Source organism: Tupaia chinensis, unplaced genomic scaffold (assembly GCF_000334495.1).
Source record: "Tupaia chinensis unplaced genomic scaffold, TupChi_1.0 Scaffold000126_2, whole genome shotgun sequence".
Lineage (NCBI taxonomy): Eukaryota > Metazoa > Chordata > Mammalia > Scandentia > Tupaiidae > Tupaia > Tupaia belangeri.
Genome location: NW_006159594.1, coordinates 22,363 through 44,597, shown reverse-complemented (window position 1 = coordinate 44,597; position 22,235 = coordinate 22,363). Strand labels below are relative to the sequence as shown.

Genomic DNA, 22,235 nt, shown 5'->3' with positions numbered 1-22,235 from the left:
TTAGATGAGAAAAACAATTAAATCACTGTACATAGAATAAAGCCAATTATCCTCTATATGAGTGTAATCTAATCAACTGAGGGTCAGCATTTCCATCTGTCCCAGCCTGAGAGCCTACCCTGCAGAATGTGACTAGCCAGCCACCACAAGTGCATGAGCCAATCCCTAAAAACAATACCTCGAGCTTTTCTTGCTCCCTGGCATGTTGGTGGCTACTCTTGATTGGGGGCCGTCCCACACCTGAGGCAGGAAGATGGTGGCCACAAAGTCATCAAAAAATCATTGGAGTTGTTCAGCTCCAAGTTCCAACTTGTGAAAAGTGGGAAGTATGTAGTGGGGTACAGACTCTGAAGATGATCAGATAAAGCAAAGCAAAGTTGTTCATCCTCATCAACAACTGCCCAGCTATGAGGAAATCCAAAATAGAGTACTATGCCATGCTGGCCAAAATTGGTGTCCATCACTACAGCGGAAATAATATTGAACTGGGCACAGCATGTGGGAAATAAACAGAGTGTGCACACTGGCTGTCATTGATCCAGGGGATTCCCATATCACTAGAAGCATGTCGGCACAGCCTGGTGAAAAGTAAATCATGCAGCATTTTTCTTTAATTAAGCATGCCAGAGTTTGTTTTGAAAACAAAACAAAATGGCAACAACAACAACAGAAACAATACCATGCTTTTGCTCGCTCTCTCTCTCCTTTATTTCTATTTTTTCTTCTCTTTCTCTATACATACACACACTCTCACACACACACACATTGATTTTTTTTTCTAGAAAATCTTGACTAATACAAAGTTATTTAAAAATAATGAAGAGATTTCATATCCAAAGATATCATTTCTAGGAGATGGCTACTGAACTTGAGTTGTGAAATATTGTTTTTAGGGACTAACAATGAAGATCTTCTGCTGAGACTTCTCCCTCCAGATTCATTTCTAATGGAATATGACACACTAAGAGTGAAAAGCAGAATGAAAGAGAGATGGCAGATTACTTCCTCCTGCATGCCTCTGAATGCTCAGTTTGAACTTCAAGAACTAGGAAGAAACACAGAATCTATCAGATGACCAGAAATCACTGCAGGACCACAAGAAATATAAGAAAGCAAGAAAATACCTCTCCTCCAAGGGAAAAGAATAACTCCTCTTCACTCTCAGACAGTACAATGGAACTCATAGAAATGTCAGATAAAGAATTTAGAATATTCATAATGACAAAGCTAACAGAGATGCAAGAGAAAAGAGACAACAAACTGCAGAAGGGGCAGGAGAAAGGAGTTGATGAGTTCCAGGAGGTCAGGAAATTCTTGCAAGTTCTGAAAGAGGAACTATACACTAAAAAAGAATCAAATGGACTTGTTAGAGATGAAGGCTGTAATACAGGAAGTCAAAACCTCCCTTGAAAGTACTAAAAGCAGAGAACCAGCAGTTAGCGTAATGGCTATGTCTCTGGACTCCCACATAGTCGACCATGGTTCGCGTCTCAGACCCGGTGGCTTAAATCTCACGCCGGGCGCGTGTGCGTGCGTGCCCAAGATCCTGAGAGGAGAATGGAGGAGAAGGGATTGCCCCCCTGGGGGGTGATTTCTCGCTTTCTGTCTCTATGTCTCTCTCTGTCTGTCTGGCGAGCGCACGCGCCCTATAGCGAAAACCTCTCCAAAAAAAAAAAAAAAAAGAAAGTACTAAAAGCAGACTAAATCATACCAAAAATTGAATCTCAGATGTAGAAGGTAGAATTGCTGGCCTAGAAAAATCTACCATGAAGACTGAGAAAATTGCAAAAAAACAAAAAAAAATGAGACTACTATACAAGAAATACTAGATATCACCAAATGACCAAACATCCAGATAATTGGCATCCCAGAAGGTGAAAAGACTCATGAGGGCATTGATAATCTATTCTATGAAATCCTGGAAGGAAACTTTCTGAACCTAGTAAGGCATTCAAAGATCCAATCCCAAGAAATACAAAGGACCCCAAATAGAATCAACCCAAGATCTTCTACAGACACATTATAGCCAGATTGACCAAATCACAGAGAAAGACAAGACACTAAGATTGTCAAGAGAGAAACATCAAGTTACCTACAAAGGATATCCCATCAGGCTAACAGCAGACCTCTCACTGGAAAATATGCGAGCCAGGAAAGAATGGGAAAATATATTCAAAGTGTTAAGGGAAAAGCAATTTCAACCAAGAATACTGTACCTGGCAAGATTATCCTTCATATGGGAAGAAAAGACAAGGACATTTTCAGATAAACAAAATCTGAAAGAATATACCAACACAACACCAGCTCTCTCTCTCTCCAAGAAATTCTGAAGAGAGTGCTATACCAGGAAAACTAAATATAGACACACAGAAATAAGAGTTCAAAAAACCACTAAGAAAATGGCCAGCATAATTGTGGGGACAAGTCTGGAGTTGAATATTATATCCCAAAATTTAATCAGGAGGACCAAACCACACAGAAGATAGATTAAGTACATAAAAATGAACTGGTGAAATAGAATCTTATGACTTTTGACTAAAATATTACTGATTTTCTTCTAAGCTTTGTTTTCTGGACTTATACATTTGTGTCTTGTCTTGAACTGCTGATAGGTTCATGTATCTACTATTTGAACAGAATCCTAACCTGTTTCCTGGCTTTAGGTTTAAGCAAAGCTCTCTTAGCATTTCTTTGATTTTGTTTTTTAATTCTAAAACTACTTTTTTAAAATTAAGAAATACATCAAAAATACCTATTTAATGACCATTGTAAGCTATATAGCATCAGGTAGTGCTACTTTATAGTATATTCATTCTACTCAGAGTTTCACACCTGAAGTCAGACATCTGTTCACAGATATATATACATATACATATATATATCAGCTGAACTTGCTATTGAAAATAGATTATTTAAGATATTTTGTGAATCAATAAAATGTGGGAGGAAGGGACCAGCAGTTAGCATAATGGCTATGTCGCTGGACTCCCAAGTAGTCGACTGTGGTTCGCGTCCCAGACCCAGTGGCTTACAACTCACACTGGGCGCATGTGCATGCGTGCCCAAGATCCCGAGAGGAGAATGGAGGAGAAGGGATTGCGGCATGGCCATCGCCCCTGGGGGGTGATTTCTCACTTTCTGTCTCTCTCTCTGTCTGTCTGGAGAAACTATAGACACCAGAGGTAGTGTGGAAGGAGGGTAGGAAATGTCAGAGGGTGAGAAATAGGGGAAAAAATATATATATATGAAACTAGAAATGGAAAATTATCAACAATAGCATGTATGATTAAGCCACCATGTAGTATATTCTGGATGGGAAATCACATTTGGTATGCTGTGACAATATTCAGTGAATGAATGTAAAATTAATTAATTAATTAAAAATAAAAATAAATAGGGACCAGCAGTTAGCATAATGGCTATGTTGCTGGACTCCCACGTAGTTGACCGTGGTTCGAGTCCCGGACCCAGTGGCTTAAACTCACGCTAGGTGCATGTTTATGCATGCTTAAGATCCTGAGAGGAGAATGGAGGAGAAGGGATTGCTGCGTGGCCATCCCGCCGGGGGGTGATTTCTCTCTTTCTATCTCTCTGTCTCTCTCTGTCTGTCTGGCGAGCGCACATGCCCTATAGCAAAAACCTCTCCAAAAAAAGAAAAAATAAAAGAGAAAAGAAAAAAGATAAAAAGAAAAATAAAAATAAATAAAAGGAGAAATAGACTGCAAAAAAGGATATCATTTTAAAATTATACATACCTGAATATACAGATTTGTTGTTTGTAGATTTTACATACTTTAGTGAATATTTGCTATATTTCACTAAAAAAAAAGGTGATTGTTAAGTGTTGATGGTGATAATATTGCAGCCCAAATAAATGATGAATTCCCTCAGAGACATTTACTTCAGGAAAGGACTAAGACCCAAAATGAGTTAGACAAAGTCAAGAGAGACAGGATGGGGGACACAGGACAGAGAGCGAGAGATAGGAAGAGAGAATTTCCTTAAAACAGACCTGTTCACACTCGCTCTGCTTATATTAGGGGCGCTATGTTTGAAATAAAAGCAATTTTTAACAACCCAGTCAGAAGGCCAAGGATAGTTACTACAAGGGATGTTTGCAAACTTCGTCTGGAAGCATACGGAGTTACAGAAAAACTTCAAACTTTTCTCCCAAAGCAATGGCAGGATCTCAACATAGACAACAGATTTCAAGGCATTTCCAGTAGTTGGGACTTCAGAGTTCTAACCCAAATAATCAATATTATTGTTGTTCTCTGAAGCTGGTCATCTCTTTCCCACTCTTGTGTGAACCACTTGTGTGCCCGCCTAGCACCTTGTCTGTGTTGTTTCAATTCCAAACAATGGGCAGATTTGGGTGAACAGGTAAATAGCTTACACTGCATGAACTGATGCTTTTCCTCCTTCTGTAGTGGTGTCTCTTTCATTATCACATTTTCTCTCTATTTCTATAATGAACACAGAGTTGACTAGATATACACAAAGGGACCTTGAAAAGTTCATGGAAAAATGGAATTATAGATAAAAATAAGGACCAGCAGATGGCGTAGGTTTGAGTCCCAGACCTGATGACTTAAAACTCAAGCCAGGTGTGTGTTCACCCAAGCTCAAGATCCAGGAGAGTGGAGGAGAAGGGATAGTGGCAAGGCCATCCACCCTAGGGAAGTGATTTCTCACTTTCTGTCTTTCTGCCTCTCACTGTCTATGGGCAAATACACATGTTCTATAGCAAAAATTTCTCAAAAAAAAGCTAAAAATAATAAATATAAACTTTATTTCTCAACATAAGGTCCATCAAGTCTATATGAAAAAGATAGTAATACAGTTGGAAATGGGCAGATATATGAATGGACAGTTTATAGAAAAATATATACAGTTTTTAATGTACTAACATAAGCACCATCTCAGTAATAATTAAATAAATAATTTTTTAAAATAAAAGAATTCCCAACTGATAAGGTTTTAGCATAACTGGTATTGTGCCAAATCACCACTGTAAGTGGGCATAAATTCATGAAATGTGTCTAGAAGACAATTTGGTTGAACCTTAAAGACTACTATGATGCTACAGACCTGCTCCAGCTGGGGTGGGTTGCAGCTCATAGGAAAGAGATGCGGGCGATAAGGAATCAGGCAGAGACCTCAATGCTCTTTACCATGTTCTCAGTCAGAGCAAGCTCAAGACTGCAGTGTTAGTGGTTAGGAGCCATACGTATTTATTGGATGCCTGTATTTTATTTGCTGAATTTCTGTTAATCAGTGAATTCTTGTGCTTTATCTTTGAATCCCTGTCATGGTGGTGGATGCACTAACTCGGCCTAACATAAGCTAACTTGGCCTGTAGCCTTAACAAGGGGCATTTACGCAAAATTAGTCTTAAACTAACTTAGTCAACATATGCTAATTATGCTAATTTGGCTTATACTAACTCAGTCTCACACATGCTAATTTGGCCTGACTCAGGCAGGTGGGATGAGTCTCACAAAGTAATTTCCTGATCACAGTCACCTTAGGGAACCGCATTCCTTCAGGATTACTAATTGGCTTTATTGTAAAGTTGCAGTAAGGCTGGGAGTGTTATTTTACCCTTACAGGGTACCAGGGTACCGGGATACTATAAAAACAGTAAAGCCCATGGCAGAGAGATTGAAAGCACAAATCAGTACAACAAACACAGTTGAAAACCTGAGCTTGCAGCTGTGGTCCTTGCCTGCAGCTCTTCTCACCCAAGCCTTGCTTAGATATGAGAGACAGCTCTTTTAGACCCTGCCTGTGTAGGCTGCATGGTCTCCGCCACTATGAATATTTTTATTTTCTTGAGTAATATTTTATTTTCCCTAATGTGAATAATTGACTAATTACTATATTCTCCTTTTTTGTTTGTTTTCTTGCCTTTTTTTACATGCTCTTTTATATCAACAACTAACTTTCAATTTTCTGCTTGATTTGAGTGTTAGAAATGATCTCAGCTTGTTATACAGGGAGTGATGGAGAACATGGGTGGTTTATCAACAAATTTCTTCACTCAGTCTTGCCATTTTCATTTCCTCTCCCAAATATCCTTAAAACACACTCACTTGGCTTCATCTTCCCCAATTATTCAATGGTAATTGGTGTTTCTCATTCCTAAACCTTTCCACAAGACACAGAGAATTGCTGTGTTCTTTGTTGTTTTTTCCCACTAGGCTTGGTTTCTTCATTATCAGATCTGAAATGTATTTTTATTTCTCCATGTACCTCTCTCATCCTATAAAATATTTGTTAATATTACTGTGTGTGTTGTTACCTCTTTTCTGCTCTCTCAATTGATTTATGCCCTTTTTAATTTCTTTAATGACTTTTTAGTAAGGTTTCGTGATATAAGAGATAGATATTATGTTTAACTTTCTATTGGCACTGAAAAACTGTCTCACCTGAGACCTTGATAGAAAACAAATTGGTCTATATTACTCATCAGGGAAAAGGAGATGGGGCATTGTTCATGATTTAGTCATTTATTCAATTATGTTTTATAACTCCTACCCTTCTTTTTGAACATTGGCTTATATCTACCATCTGATTTACTAGAAAAGAAACTATGATAAATGTCCTTTTCCTCTTTCATTGTTTGGTTACATATGAGGTTCTGTTCCTCCTCTTTCTTCTTTTCCCTTCTTTCTCTATTAAGAATCCTGAGGATTTTTCTTTCCTCGAGTGTTCCTATCTCTTCTCCTGCCACCCTGTCAGAGAAATATCATAGATGCCACCTTCTTTAGCACACTTTGGCTCTCTAAAAGTATCTTCAGACACAGCAGTATGCACCCGGATACCTTAGGACGAGACGTGGGAACTGGACTGTGCCTGCAGCCGTAAGCATAGAGACCACCTCATCGTTTCTGTGACTTCTCCCTTGAAATTATATTAGCCCAGATTAAGGAACTATTGAAGTTAGACTGTTTTTCCTGATAAAGTTTTACTGATTTTACTAATGAGAAATTGGGCAGGGGCAAGGGGCTGTTCACTCTTTGTCCTTTTTATCCAGCCATTTGTATGATTTTCATATTACCCAGAAAAACTGAAGGACACACAGCCACAGACTGTGCTGAAACCACCGTGGATAAGAGTCAGACCTGAGCAGCCGGGTCCTTTGTGCTGCTTGGAGTTTGTGCCCAGCTCCCCCTGCAGTCGCCGTCTCCGTCGCTGTGTCACTCAGAGCACAGTAGTACACGGCTGAATCTGACTCTTGAACTGAAGCTTTCTTCAAGTGGAAGGAGGTCTTGTCTTTATCGTATGTGGCTTCAAATTCTTTGTTGCTCCCCTTTTCATTGGCCTTCGTAGCTTTCAGGAGAAGCTGTGGACCTTCCCCTGGATACTGGACATACCAGAAAAGGGTAGGGTACCCTGTGGCTGAATAAGTGCAGTTTATCGTCAAAGAAGTCCTTTCTGAGATGGTCATTTGGCCTTCCATCTGGGTCACGGAGTCTCCTTGGGCTTTTCCTGTGAAAAAAAGAAATATATGTCATTTTAGGCACAAAGCATTTAAATACAATTATGGTTAAAGACTCTACTGACATAGTAGAAAAAAAGAGTCCAAGTTTTATGAGGCATTTTACTTACCAAGCATAAGGAGTACAACGGTCACTAAGCTTGGAGAAGCATTCATTTTCAGAGTGTCGCCTAAATAATGTTCTTGGTGGTTAACATGAAGAAATGTTGAAGTCGCCCTGCAATGATAAATCTAAACCTACAGTTCACACAGGAAATGTATTTGTGTTAGGACGCTGCACCCCCTAGTGGGCAGGGACTGAACTGGGATAAGTGCTTTCCTGGACTCCTTCCAAAACTCAGAAATAGCCCATCTAAACCTACCTCAATATAAACTAGTATAAATTGTAAAGAATGCTTGTCTTTTTTTTTTAAGTTTTTTTCTGTAGGAGACATGGAGAGGCAGAGAGAGACAGACTGAGGTAAAGTAAGAAATCACACCCCCGAGTGGCAACACCACACCACAATCCCTTCTCCTCCACTCTCCTCTAAGGATTTTGGGCACACACCCACATGCACCTGGCGTATTTTTCAAGCTACCAGGTCCAGGAGTCAGCTATGTGGGATTCAGCACACTTACCACCATGCTGGCCCAGGAATGCTTATTTTTTGCTGTTTTTTTTTTTTCCCCTATCAACTTTCTTTTATTTATTTATTTTTTCACAAAACGATAACCCACCAAGACCAATTTAGGTTTATTTAAGAAAAGAATACAAGGGAAAAAGAAAAAAATTATAAATTGGAATTTATTACACTTAATAGATAAAAGGAGAAAACCACAAGATATTCTCAACAGATACAGAAGAAAAAAAAATGACATTACAAGACTTCCCTAACTTAATAAAAGCTATCTACACAAACTTGTAGACAATGTTCTTCTTTTTTTTTTTTAAGAGAGATTTTTGCTATAGGGCATGTACACTCACTGGAGAGACAGAGAAACAGAAAGCAAGAAATCATCCCCCACGGGAGATGGCCACACCACAATCCCTTCTCCTGTAAATATTTAGGGTATATACACCACACACACATCAACTGTGAGTTTTAAACCACTGGATCTGGGACACAAACCACGGTCAGCCTTGTGGGAGTCCAGCAACATAACCATTACACCATCTGCTGGTCCCACCGATGTCATTCTTAGTAGGGAAACATTTCTCTTAAAATTGAAAATAAGACCTATTTGGCCATACTAATCACTTCCCTTTTTTTTCTTTTGTGTATATGTACACACACACACACACACACACACACACATACACACACATATTTTAAAGATGTTTAAAAGGGAAGCCATGGTAAAGTCAGTGATTTGGTGACTTACAGGCTTTACAATGTTTTTTATCTTAGCTTTCTTTAAATTCATTCCAAAGAAAGATTCAGCTGCTTATAACATTTTGGGCTTTTCCTCTGTATCTAGTTTTATACAATGAATAAGAGTTATGATAAATATATAAATTGAGAGACCAGCAGTTGGTGTAATGGCTATGTCACTGGACTCCCATGTAGAGGACCGCAGTTCAAGTCGTGGACCGGAAGTCTTATGCCGTACATAAATTACAACCTGTGGAGACAACTGTCTATCAAATAGGTGAATTTGCACTAAAACCTGCTTGTGTGTAAAATGGTTAAATCTACATAGTTAACCTTTTAGTAGGAAAATATAATCCTGTCAATTCTATTATTGATGTGTGTGGGCTTTCTTTTTGTCTAGTTGTTTTGTGTTCTCTTACTTCTATTTATTTCCCTCTAATTTTCCTGGTATAGTATTTATTCCCTTAAATATTTCCTAAAGAGTTTGTTCAGTTTGAGCAAATTCTTTCAGTGTTTGTTTATTTGAGAATGATTTTATTTCTCCTTCCCATTTGAAAGATAATCTTGCCAGGTATACTGTTCTTGACAGAATTTTTTTCTTTCTGTGTTTTGTTTGGTTGTTTGTTTGTTTTTGGTGAGGTTTTTGCTATAGGGCACACATGTTTGCCAGAGAGACAGAGAGAGACAGAGAGACAGAAGTGAGAAATCACCCCCCAGGGGGGATGGCCACACCGCAATCCCTTCTCCTCCATTCTCCTCTCAGGATCTTGGGAACGCACACACATGTGCCCGGCACAAGTTGAAGCCACCGAATCTGAGACTCAAACCGTGATCCACTACGTGGGAGTCCAGCGACATAGCCATTATGCTAACTGCTGGTCCCTTTCTTTCAGTGTTTTAAAAATATCTTTCCATTCTTTCCTTGCCTGCATTGTTGCAGTTGAGAGAACCAATGTTAGTCTAATGGGGTACATTTGTGAATAACTTGGTGTTTCTCTCTTGACATGTTTAGGGTATTGTCTTTGTCTTTGATTTTTACCAACTTGGCTATGATATGCCTGGGACAGGGGTATCATTCTTATGTTATATCCATTGGAAGTCCTTTGTATTTCTTAGACTTGGATATTCACATGCCTCTCTAAATTTGGAAAGTTTTCAGCTAATATATTGGGTTATCAGAAAAGTCATGATGCGTTTTTGTCTAGAAAAGCATAGAAAAATACATCATGACTTCTCCGATGACCAATATCATGAAAGAGAGTTTCTATGCCTTTGCCTATCTCTTCACCTTCTGGAATGTCTATTATGGGGATATTCAGGTATTTAATGATATTTATGATTTCCCACATGTTGTCATGATTTTCTTTTCTTTTTTTTTTCTTTTTTTTTTTTTTAGAGAGAAATTTTTGCTACAGTGCATGTGCACTTGCTAGAGAGACAGGGAGAGACAGAGAGACAGAAAGTGAGAAATCATTCCCTGAGAAGGGATGGCCATGCCACAATCCCTTCTCCTCCATTCTCTTCTCAGGACAGGGCACACACATACACACACCCAATGTGGGTTTTAAACAACTGGGTCCAGGACTCAAATCATGGTCAACTACATGGGAATCCAGTGGCAAAACCATTACGCCATCTGTTGGTCCTGGTCCTGATTTTTAATGGTTCTTCTTCCATTCTTTTCAGTTGATTGAACTAAATCAGAGGTTTTGTCTTCAAGGTCAGAGACTCTTCTGTGTGGTCTAATCTGCTGCTGATACTTTTGACGGAGGTTTTTATTTCCTGCATTACATCTGTATTTCTAGAAGTTCTGTTTAATTCATCTTCAATGTTGTCTGTCTTTTTATGGAATTCCTCTTTCAAGTCATGGAAGGATTTTCTCATTGCCTGGAACTGACTGTCTGTTTTCTCTTGCATCTCATTAAGTTTTGTTACCATGAATATTCTAATTTTTTTCTAACATTTCTACTATTTCTTATTTTTTATCCATTGTTGTGAGGGGTTATTATGTTCCCATGTGGAGGAGGCATTTTCTGGTTTTCTCCTATTTCTTCAGACTCTTCTTTGATGTTTAATCATCCGATAATATACCCATTCTTCCTACCTCTTTGGAGTATGTTTCTGTAGCTGTGTGCTCAAGCCCTTCTCTATGATGTGCATTAGCTTAGCACCAGTTTCCCTCTCTACTAACAATGGGAGTGCAGATCCACAGTTTTGATTTTTCAGAGAGGAATTTCTCTCCTTTTACTGTCAGGGATTCATGGGGAGAGAATTCCTCCTTTCTCCTGTCTTCAGGTATTTGATTCTGGTATACCCAAACCTTCCTGCACTCAATGTGAATAGAAGTTGATCTGGAGAGGTAGAATGTATGGTGGTAGACTACTTTGCACAGGACTGTGCCCGCATGGGCCAGAGTAGCTCATCCTCTCACAGAGTATGCTGAGTCAGGGTCCCTGATGAGCTTAAGCTTAGCAGTTTGGACATTCCTATTGCTCTTGGATGGGTGAGGGGCAGAATAGCAGCTCCCACCTTTTATCTCTTCTGACTCTGGGACTGCAGAAGTTAGGTATTTCTCAGAGACCAGAGCAAGGCAGAAGTAGTCCTTTCTTACCCGCAGCAAGCTGAGCAGGGGTCCCTGATAATCATTGTTGCTACAACCAGACATTCCAATTGCATGGGGGACAGGGAAGAGTGGGACACTCCAGATCCCAGTTAACACACCTGAGAGTTCAAAGTTATGCACGAGGTGAGCCATGATCTCTCTGCAGTTTCATCTCTCTGATGCTCACCCTGCAACCTGCACTGTTGTTGCTCGAAATAGATATTTCAATCTTAGTATTTTCAATTACCAATTGAACATTCTTTAAAAAATATGTATCTAATTTCAAATTTTACATTTCGTTCAGCATTAGAATATTTATTTGTGGAAAGATGTTTTCCTTGGGGCCAGCAGGTAGCAAGATAGTTAAGGTGCTGGACTCCCATATGGCTAATTGTCGTTCAAGTCCTGGACCCAGCAGCTAGAAAATTACACCAGGTACATGTGCATGCATGCCTAAACTCCCAAGAGTAGAGAGGAGAAGGGATAATGGCATGATCGTCTTACCTGGGGGAGGGGAATTTCTCACTTTTCTCTGTATCTCTCTGATTTTCACTTCTCCTGTGAGCGCACATAGCCTATGACAAAACAAAGAAAAACAAACAAACAAAAAACTAAAAAACATGTATATGTAAAATGAAGGGAACTGATATTAAAGTTATAAATTTATTACACTATGAAATTCAGGGGCCAGCAGGTGGTGTGGTGGTTAAGGTGCTAGACTGCCACATGGCCAACCATGGTTTGAGTCCCAGACCTGTGGCTTACATTCTCGCTTTCTCTGTCTCTCTCTTTCTTTGATCAAATCAAAATAGGAGAGGTGTCTGAATAACAAATGTAAAGTCATTAGAAAGCCTGAATTTAAAAATAAAGCATCACTAATGCCCTTTAAGAATTCATTCAGGGACCAGCAGTTAGCGTAATGGCTATGTTGCTGGACTCCCACATAGTCAATGGTGGTTCAAGTCCTGGACCCGGCGGCTTAAACTCATGCTGGGCGCATGCGCGTGCGTGCCCAAGATCCCGAGAGGATAATGGAGGAGAAGGGATTGCAGCATGGCCATCCCCCCGGGGGGTGATTTCTCGCTTTCTACCTCTGTCTCTCTCTCTTTGTCTGGCAAGCACATGCACCCTATAGCAAAAACCTCTCCAAAAAAAAAAAAAAAAAGAATTCATTCAGTGCAGCTTCCAGATTGTTAACACATGGTGATGCATCCCAGGTAGCATCCCTGGAGATAGTGTGGAAGCTCCCTGCCATCTCCCCCATAGATTGGTCTGTGCATCTCTTCATACAGCTGTCAATTTTTCAATTCGTTCATGTACATCAAAACATCATGTTGTACACCCATATATACAATAAAAAATAAACTTATACACAATAAAAAATAAACTTAAAAAATATCTATTTAGCAACAATCAACAAACAAAATGTTCTAACCCTTTCTAGAGTTTGACTCTAACCTATTTATTATATGCTTTTATTGCCCATGTGTCAGTTTCCACTTGTAAAGAAACACTATGACAAATGCTGCATTTGAAGACCTGTACAGAGGGCAGGGGCGGGGCTTCAGCTGCAGCCTTGGGTTTGGGTGCAGGCAGCAGGTGCCCGGGAAGCACTGTGCACTGGCCGCGCAGAAGTAAACGGCTGCATCTCCAGGTTGGGTGGCCGCGATGTGCAGGGAGAAGAGTTTCTCTGTCTTATCTAAAAAAACAGTGAGTCTTTGGTTGTGGTTTTTGTCCCTATTTTCACGAATATCTATAATGAGCTGGGGACCTTTTCCAGGTTCTTGCTTATACCAAGGGAAGTAGCTTGAGGCACTGTCAGAATAAGAACAGTTGATGACAGAGCTGTCTCCCTCCAGGACACGCAGAGTAGAAGGACGCTGCTCCACGTTCTCTCCACGGCTCACCCCTAGGTGGGAAGAAAAAGTCAGAGACGGGTCAAGAGTTGCCAAGTCAGTACTCTCCAGAATTTTCTTTTTCTGCAGTAACTATAGGAAATCTGAATAAAGCCACTCTCCTCCCCACACTGCTAAAGAACAGTCCTAAAAATAAACGCTGATTCCCCAAACCCTCAACTCACAGTCCAGTGGCAGCCACAAGAACATGAATACAGCTTGAATGGGTTTCTTCATTGTTCTTCCAAGTTAGGATCAGTCATAGATCTGCAACCTCCAGACTGGGGGGCGATGTCTACTATCAGATCACCCCTTTTTTTTCTCTAACAGTCTTAATGGTTTCTCACATTGGGAGCCCTAGCCAATAAGGAAAAGGTTCTGCTCCTACTGTAAACCTATTCATTCAGAACCCACCCACCTACCCTCCACACATTCTGCATTAGAAATAGCGTGTCACCATCCTGTGGTCACATCCCTAACTACTGACTGGGTGGTAAATGTTTTGCTCTCAGCGATGGGGGACTTAGGTGCATAAGAGCTGCAATAGGACCAACAAATTAAATGTTAGATCTGAGGTTAAATGCACAGTAAGAATGTAGTTATTAAGATTTGTATTTATGCACACTACTAAGTCATTATTGAAAAACTGGAAAGAACTAGATGCTGTTGGTGTATATTCAAAAATGGGTTGAGGTTGAAATCAAGAAAGCACCATGATTCACTCCCCTAAACAAAGAAAACAAAATACCTTTTTAAAAATCAAATCTACAACCATGATTTTATCTACTGCAGAGAAAAAAAATCTACAAGGAACATGTGAGCCAAAGACCAGAGCAAGAAAGGAGCACTCAGTGTTTCAAGTGCACATTGATTGTCTCACACTCTGCCCCTCCAAGACCATTCCACTATCTAATATTTCTATCTAGTATTTCTGGGATGATCCCTGTCCAAACTCAAACCAGAAGTAGAGACTCAATCCTTGGAATGGGTTCCTTTCCGGGTTTTCATTCCACCTGTGTTACCAGTGAGGTTGACAAGTTTAGAAGAGTCTAAATTTGGAGTAAAATTAATAAAATGGGACTTCACTCACTATAAATATTGTCATAGGTTATATAGGGGTGAACTCCATGACTGAGCCATGGGTAAAAATACGCTTCCTTCTGAGATCTATTTCTTAAATGTAAATCTGTAGCATCTCCTATCTTTGTTGTAAGAAGAAAAAGAAACAACAAAAAACCACTGTGTCAACTTGGAAAACCTCGAAGTGGAGGAGTTTAGTAGTATGTAAAGCTGAAGACATTTTTTTTCAAACAGCCTGATTGCAGGGGACCCACTGGAAAATGAAACTCTGGGTTCTTTGTTCAAAAAGCAGGAAAGAGGTACCATCAGGTACAAAAATATTCTTAAAAGGCATTTTATTATGTATAGAACACAGAGTGTTGCTTATAATGATATATAATGACATAGAAGCAACAGCACAAACTTACAAACTGGAAAAAACATTTTGGTGATAATACTACTTTATTAATGTGATATCTTGATTAATCATAAGATCTCTCTGGCTCATTTTTCTTCAACTTAATTAGGGTTTCAACATTTATACTTTTAGCAACTTCCTCTTCAAACACTATAATTAAAAATCCTGTCAGTTGCTCATGGTAAATGTAAAATCACAAACAAAATTTTCCATTTCTAATTTTTAGAAGACTATGTCTGCTGATGAAACTGATATTGGACTTTCTAAGAGTATTTTATGTATTTTGACATTAGCAGATATAAATATCCAATAAATTCGTTTTAAATATAAACTTCAGAAGCCTAGGATTGGTATTTCTAGTGGAGAAAGTGTTCTCAATGTTATTAGAGAGAGGGAGAAAGAGAAGGAGAAAACACTCCCAAAGTGATTTGGCTATGCTGTAATCTCTCTCCATTTCTCCATCCTGTTGGGTTTTTAGGCATGCATGCAAAATCATTGGCATGTTTTTCAATACATTCAAACCACAGTCAGCCATGTGGGATTCAGCTCACTTTACCACTAGGCTAGAGGGCTAGCCCTAGTGGAACGGTTTTTCTAAAACATTTCAACTCTTCATAAAAATCAGTTTTATTTAAATCTGAATTTAATTTTAAGTGTAAATTTATATGTCAGCATTTTAATGTTACCTCTGACATTCTGTAACGTTGGGAGGTTGTGTAAAACACTGAGGAGGGCCTCACCACAGTGGCACAGGTAGCAGTGACCTGTAGTGCTGGAAGCCACGGGGCTGACTGCAGGTTCAGATCCAGAGTCAACCTGAAACACACTAGGTGCGTGTACCCTGGTCCTGACTAACTGGAAGGGCTGGAGGAAGGGGGTCATGGTGTGAGAAGACCTTCCTGGGGCTGCCTACCTCTGAGTCCCTCACACACTTTCTTGTTTTGTTTTTTTTTTCTTCATTTTAGCAGTTTTTTAATAAGAACGATATGTAAGATTATTTTACTCCTGCATCTTCTCGATTGTTTCTTCCTTATATTTGCCCTTTTCCTTTCCTACTTGGTGAGACTTGGCTTTCCAATCAAGGATCTTTTTGTGATCTTTGTCCAGCTTTTAGTCTGGTGATAACCACCTTGCTGGGGTGAATCCCCACATGGACCGTTGTGCCATTAGCCTTTTCCCAATGCACCTGCTGAATATAGATGACATATTTCTTCCTGTAAACTTGGGCCACTTTGCCAGTTTGCTGACCTTTATAATGTCCTCGCACAACCTGAACTTCATCATCCTTTCGGATGGGCGAAGATCGCACGTTGTACTTCTGCCTCAGCGCTTTGGAAAGGGAAGAAGACATTATCTTCCTTCAGATGTGGGAAGGTGCATTGAAATGCCTTTTACGGTTCTTGCTTTGGTCACGAAAGGATTGAACTTCATTTTGGCCGCTGCAGCTCCTGTGATGGCCGCGCCTCCCTCACACAGTTTCTCATATGCTACCACTCATGTGCTCTCTTTCATGAAAGAAAGAACATACACTTTGAAAAAAGGAAAGAAAAGAAACTGAGGAGGCAGATTGCAACGGTGTGGTAAAATGTGACACTGTGAGGCAATCCCACATGGGAAGGTTCCCAGTTCATGTCCTGAGACCTCCCTGAGTACGCTAGACACATAGCTGCCCGTGAGGGAGCCAGACTGAGGCTTGGATGGGGATGGATTAGTGTCGGGAACTTGGTGGTGGTGCTCTCTCTTGTCGCTTTCTCATCTGAGTCTTTCTCACTCATGGAAAAAATAAATGATACACTTTTGTTAAAAAAAAAAGCTGAAAGTGGTTTCACAATTCATACATAATTCAGAATGTTTGTTTATATATTATATCACGATCTCTTCAGTTACAAGGAAGATTAATTTTAGAATTATCTTTTATGCTACTAATTGGTTCATTCTAAACTTCACATGAAAAAAATGTTCTTTCCCATCAAGCTACTATCTTACATTTAATTTCTATTTCTAAGCCTGCACACATTCATTTTACAAGTTGCGTCTATTTGCAAAACCAGGGTTTCTAAACTTTCGAAGGTTCTAATATCTTTCCAATTATTGCAATATCTGTGCTTCATTGCAATGTTCATGGATATGATTTTATTTTGCAATAATTTACCAACAAAGATCACTGCCACCCACTTTGAGGCTCTACAGAGCACCAGGTAGCCCCAAGCATGCACGTGCACTCAGAGGAATGGGCCAGCCCACTCAACAGCTCACACAAGGCCCGCCGTGTCCTTGATCCTGAGCCTCGGGTTCTGATCTGAGTCCTGCTGACCTGAGGATCTTCTCTGCTCATGCACATGTCCTGTCCCCTTATTAGATATCACTTACAAAACATAAATTCAAAGATATAATTACCAAGAATTTTAAGACCGTGATAGCAGAACATCAATTCAAGCCCCAGGCCCTTCCTGAGAGACTTGTAAAACTGTACAAATCACAGTGCCAGAAAGCTGGTCCTGCACCCAGTTTCACGGGAGTCTGTCCATTTGTCTTCACCTTCATTTTCAGAGTCTCTCTTCTTCCTAGTCAATGCCCTTACATGAACATAAAAGACCCTGCTTGCATTGCAATTGACATAAAAGATCAGTTTGCATTGTAATTGATCCCCATTCAGGTTTAAACTTTAGATCTGGTTGTCAGAAATCTCCGTCTATGGCTACAACAGATAAAGGTCTCTTTGAAAATAATTCTGCTCCTTTTCTCAGACTTGGAGTGATAGTACCAACTCACAGTAACGAATTCATTCAAAATGTAGGAAGACAAATGGATTTTAATGTTCTAAAACGAAAAGTTTAATGAATTATTTCTTACAAGCTACTATTTATTTAATTTTATTTGTTATTACTATTGTTTTCATCTGACCAGAGAGAGACAGAGAGAGAGAAAGGGGGGGGAAATTGCCTTTTGTGATTCTGAAGTCTTTTATACCAGGTCTCTCAGAGAGCCAACTCTGAGGTCAGACTTCCTAAGTGGAGATCCCATCCCAGCTTCACTGGTTCCGTAATCACTGGAGCTCAGTCTATTCACTTACACACCATAATCCTCAGGCTATTTCTGTGCAAAGTCAGGCACTAATGTCACTACTCACATAATAACTGTGTATACGGACATGTATGGATAAAGTAAATTACGTGCTCTCTATTCTTTTATTAGAAAATTGAACCTCTGCAATTGACTTAAACTCTGGGTTATCTCTTTTTTATTTATTGACCAGTGTGTGTGTGTGTGTGTGTGTGTGTGTGTGTGTGTGTGTATTTTTTTTTTCTTAAGAGATTTTTGCTACAGGGTGCATGCACTCACCAGAAAGACAGAGAGAGACAGAGAGACAGAAAGCAAGAAATCATCCCCCAGGAGGGATGGCCACGCTGCAATCCCTTCTCCTCCATTCTCCTCTCGGGATCTTGGGCATGCACGCACACGTGCCCGGCGTGAGATTAAGCCACTGGGTCCAGCACTTGAACTGCAGTGGACTACATGGGAGTCCAGCGACGTAGCCATTATGCCACCTGCTGGTCCTCAATGACCAGTATATCTTTACGTAATTTATATATTCTCAGCCAGGGGAACCATTGTGATAAACTGGGTCCTAACATCTTTATCTGTTGCTCCAATGACTCCATTATTAGAGGTTTTTATTTTCTCGCATAGGGTTTCTGGGAGGGAAAGGGTACAAAAAAAAAAAGAAACATCAGTCTGGAAATATCTGAAATAAAAGTGCTAAGGTGTGAACCTGAAAGCTCAAAGCTGAGCAACTGCTGCTGTGCAGTCTTCCCTGTGGCAGGGGCCCGGCTGCAGTTTGAGCTCAGCCTGCAGGTGACCTGGGGGCACTGTGCCTCTGCTGCACACAGGTAGGTGCCTGAGTCTTCCAGGTGGGAGGCCGTGATGTGAAGGGTGCTATAGAGGTCCTTAGAATTAACTGTTGCCTCTACCCTCCCATTCTGTTTCGCCCCTGAAGCCACGAAAAACAGATTGATGAGGCTGCCCCCAGGATTCTGTCGGAACCACTGCACGTACTTTATAGCGGCAGAAAAATTACACCGCAGAGTAGAACCAGTTCCTTCTTGGAGACTCAGGACCGAAGGACTCTGCTCCACCTGGAACCCTCTCACCCCTGGTTGGAAAAGAAATACGTGTCATTTTAGGCACGAAGCTTTTAAATATAATTATGGTTAAAGATTTTGCTGACATGGGAGAAAAAGAGTCCAAGTTTAAGAGCCATATTACTTACCAAGCATTAGGAATATCACGATCACTAAGCTTGGAGAAGCATTCATCTTCATAGTTTCGCCTGAATAATGTTCTTGGTGGTTAACATGAAGAAACATTGAAGTCAGAGTGCAATGATAAATCTAAACCTACAGTTCACACAGGAAATGTATTTGTGTTAGGACCCTGCACCCCCTAGTGGGCAGGGGCTGAACTGGGATGAGTGCTTTCTGAACTTCCAAATGTCAAAAGTAGATCTCATCTAAACTAACCTCAGTCTAAACTAGCATCATCTGAAAAGAATACTTATCCTTTTTTTTTTTTTTTTAAGTTTGGGAAGATGGGAACACCACAATCTTTTGTCCTCTACTCTCCTCTAGGGAATTTGGACATAAACACACACACACACACACACACACACACACACACACACAATATGCATCTTGCATATTTTTCCAGGTACCAGGTCCAGGAGTCAGCAATGTAGGATCCAGCACTCTAACCACCACGCCTGCCTGAGAATGATTATTTTGTTGCTGTTGGTTTTGTTTTTGTTTTACATCAAGTTTCTTTCATTTATTTTTTAAAATTTATTGATTTATTTACTTTTACTTTTTTTTTTTTTTTTGGAGAGGTTTTTGCAATAGGGCGCGTGTACTCACCAGACAGACAGAGAGAGACAGAGAGACAGAAAGCAAGAAATCATCCCCAAGGGGGAATAGCCACACCGCAATCCCTTCTCCTCCATTCTCTTCTTGAGATCTTGGGCACGCACGCACATGCACCCATCGTGAGTTTTAAGCCACCAGGTCTGGGACGTGAACCATGGTTGACTACATTCAATAAGAATGCTTACAAATATTTTTCACTTGCAAAGGTATCAGGAAGGGAGAAAAGTTTATGTTTCAATTTTAAAAATTCTTTTTTAAAACAAATTGCTGAGGCCAACAACACAAAAGAAAACAAAAGTTTTTAAATCTGGAAGATAAAGCATCGAAGAAAATCGGTAATGTTAAGAAAGTCATAGATTTCTATTTCACCAGTTCAGTCTCCTGTAATCTCTTTTGTTGAATTTGCAGTGTTACTGTGGTCTGACCTTTCCATTAACATTCAACATTATTATTGATATTTCAGAACTCGTCCCTACCATTAAGTTGGCCTTTTTCTTGGTCACTTTTTGTTCTCTTATTTGTCTGTCTTAGTTTTCCTGGTATAGTATTCCCTTCAGAACTTCTTCAAGAGCTGGTCTGGTGTTGGTTTTGTTTTTCTGTGAACACTTTTATCTTTTCTTTCCATATGAAGGGTAATCTTGCTAGATATAGTATTTTTGGTTGAAATTGCTTTTCACTTAACACTTTGAATATGCTTTCCCATTCTTTCCTCGCTCACATTGTTTCCAATGAAAGGTTCGATATCAGCCTGCTGCGATATCCTTTGAAAGTAACTTAAAGTTTTTCTCTTTCCAAATTTAGTTTTTTATATCTGTCTATGATTTTGGTCAATCTGGCTATGATGTGCCTTGGAGAAGATCTTCTTGGGTTGATCATATGTGAGTTCTTTTGTATTTCTTAGGGTCTAGATATTTGAATGCCTCTCTAGGTTTGAAAAGTTTTCTTCCAGGATTTCATAGAATAGATTGTCAATGCCCTGATTAGTTTCTTCACCTTCTGGGATATCGATTATTCCTATGTTCAGGCATCTAATGGTATTTAGTGTTACTCATATGTTATTCTCATTTTTTTGGTTATTTTCTCAGTCTTTTTGGTGAATTTTTCTAGGTCAGAGGTTCTGTCTTCTACATCTGAGATTCGATCTGCATAATCTCATCTGTTTTTAATACTTTCAAGGGGGGTTTTGATTTCCTGTATTATAGACTTCATCTCTGTTTCATTTGATTCTTTTTTATTGTGTGCATTTTCTGTTTCAGATCGTGGAAGAACTTCCTCACCTCCTGGTACTCATTGTCTCTTTTCTCCTGCATTTTCTGAAGTTCATTGGCTCTCTTCTCTTCCATCTCTTTAGCTTTGTTACTGTGACTATCCTAAACTCTTTATCTGACATTTCCACAGGTTCCATTATGCTGTCTATGGATGATGAAGGGATGTTCTTTCCCATTGGGGGAGAGATTTTTTTTTAATTTCCCATATTTCTTGTGCCTCTGTGGTTGTGGTTTCTGGTCATCTGATGGATTACACTTTACTTTCTACCTTCTTGGAGTTAATTCTGAGTGTTAAAGGTGTGGGGAAGGAGATGGCCTGCAATATTTCTGCAGTTCTGTATCCCTGATCTTCACCAAGAAACCTGCACTTTTGTCCTTAGAACTGTGTATTAGGCCTCAAAGTTTCAAGAGAATAGGTGCACCAGGCCTGAGCTGCAGGGTTTAAAGTATTCAGACATTTTGCCACTGTGTACCTAGACCTGCCTAGACACTCAATGTGCAGGAGGTGAGAAGCAAGGTGAGAAAGCCATGTAAAAGAAAGGAAACAAAGGGAAAAACACACATACACACAAAAAGACAAAACAAAACAATGGAAAGGGGAAAATATTTTTTAAAAAAAGGTAAAAAAGATGAAAACAGCATGACATGCTAGCACACTGCATGAATGGCTCAGGACTAGGCCCAACTTAGACGCACGTGGATTCTGAAATTAGCAAGAAAAAGGAGACATCAGAGACAAGAGACAGTACTACTGATTTTTAAAAAACAATATATATATATATGTATATATATATGAAAGCTTTCATTTATTTATTACTATACATTTCACAGATAAAAGGAGAAAAATCATAAGACATTCTTGACAGATACAGAAGGAAAAGCAGGACATTACAAAAAATTCCTTAACTTAATCAAAGATATCTATAAACACTCAGACAAGGTTATTCTTTTTGTTTTTAAGAGAGATTCTTGCTATAGGATGTGTCCGTTCATTGGAGAGACAGAGAGACACAGAGAGAGACACAGAGACACAGAAAGTAAGAAATCACCCCCAAGGGGGATGGCCACACTGCAACCTCTTCTCCTCCCTCCTCCTCTCAGGATTTTTGGCATGTATGCACATGCATCCATTGTGAGTTTTAAGCCTCTAGGTCTAGCACTCAAACCTTAGATGGCCATGTGGAAGTTCAGCGACATAACCATTACACCAGCTGCTGA

General features: G+C 39.7%; 1 pseudogene and 4 gene segments (V, D, J or C); all 5 read right to left on the bottom strand.

Moving 5' to 3' along the window:
• Window positions 1-7,054: 7,054 nt before the first annotated feature.
• LOC114007110 (Ig kappa chain V-III region MOPC 321-like) lies at window positions 7,055-10,773 on the bottom strand. The segment is given in 3 exon segments: window positions 7,055-7,494; window positions 7,615-7,735; window positions 10,648-10,773. Coding segments are annotated over 3 exon segments (687 nt in total).
• Window positions 10,774-12,933: 2,160 nt separating this feature from the next.
• Window positions 12,934-13,678, bottom strand: LOC114007109 (T cell receptor alpha variable 13-1-like). The segment is given in 2 exon segments: window positions 12,934-13,367; window positions 13,539-13,678. Coding segments are annotated over 2 exon segments (486 nt in total).
• A 2,151-nt stretch (window positions 13,679-15,829) lies between these two features.
• Window positions 15,830-16,261, bottom strand: LOC114007102 (60S ribosomal protein L26 pseudogene; annotated as a pseudogene).
• An 821-nt stretch (window positions 16,262-17,082) lies between these two features.
• Window positions 17,083-19,188, bottom strand: LOC114007108 (T cell receptor alpha variable 22-like). The segment is given in 3 exon segments: window positions 17,083-17,195; window positions 18,603-18,983; window positions 19,101-19,188. Coding segments are annotated over 3 exon segments (546 nt in total).
• A 33-nt stretch (window positions 19,189-19,221) lies between these two features.
• Window positions 19,222-22,235, bottom strand: part of LOC106734488 (T cell receptor alpha variable 22-like) — an 11,265-nt gene continuing 8,251 nt past the window's right edge. The window contains 1 exon segment of the V gene segment in view: window positions 19,222-19,227. Within this exon segment, the coding sequence occupies window positions 19,222-19,227 (6 nt within the window).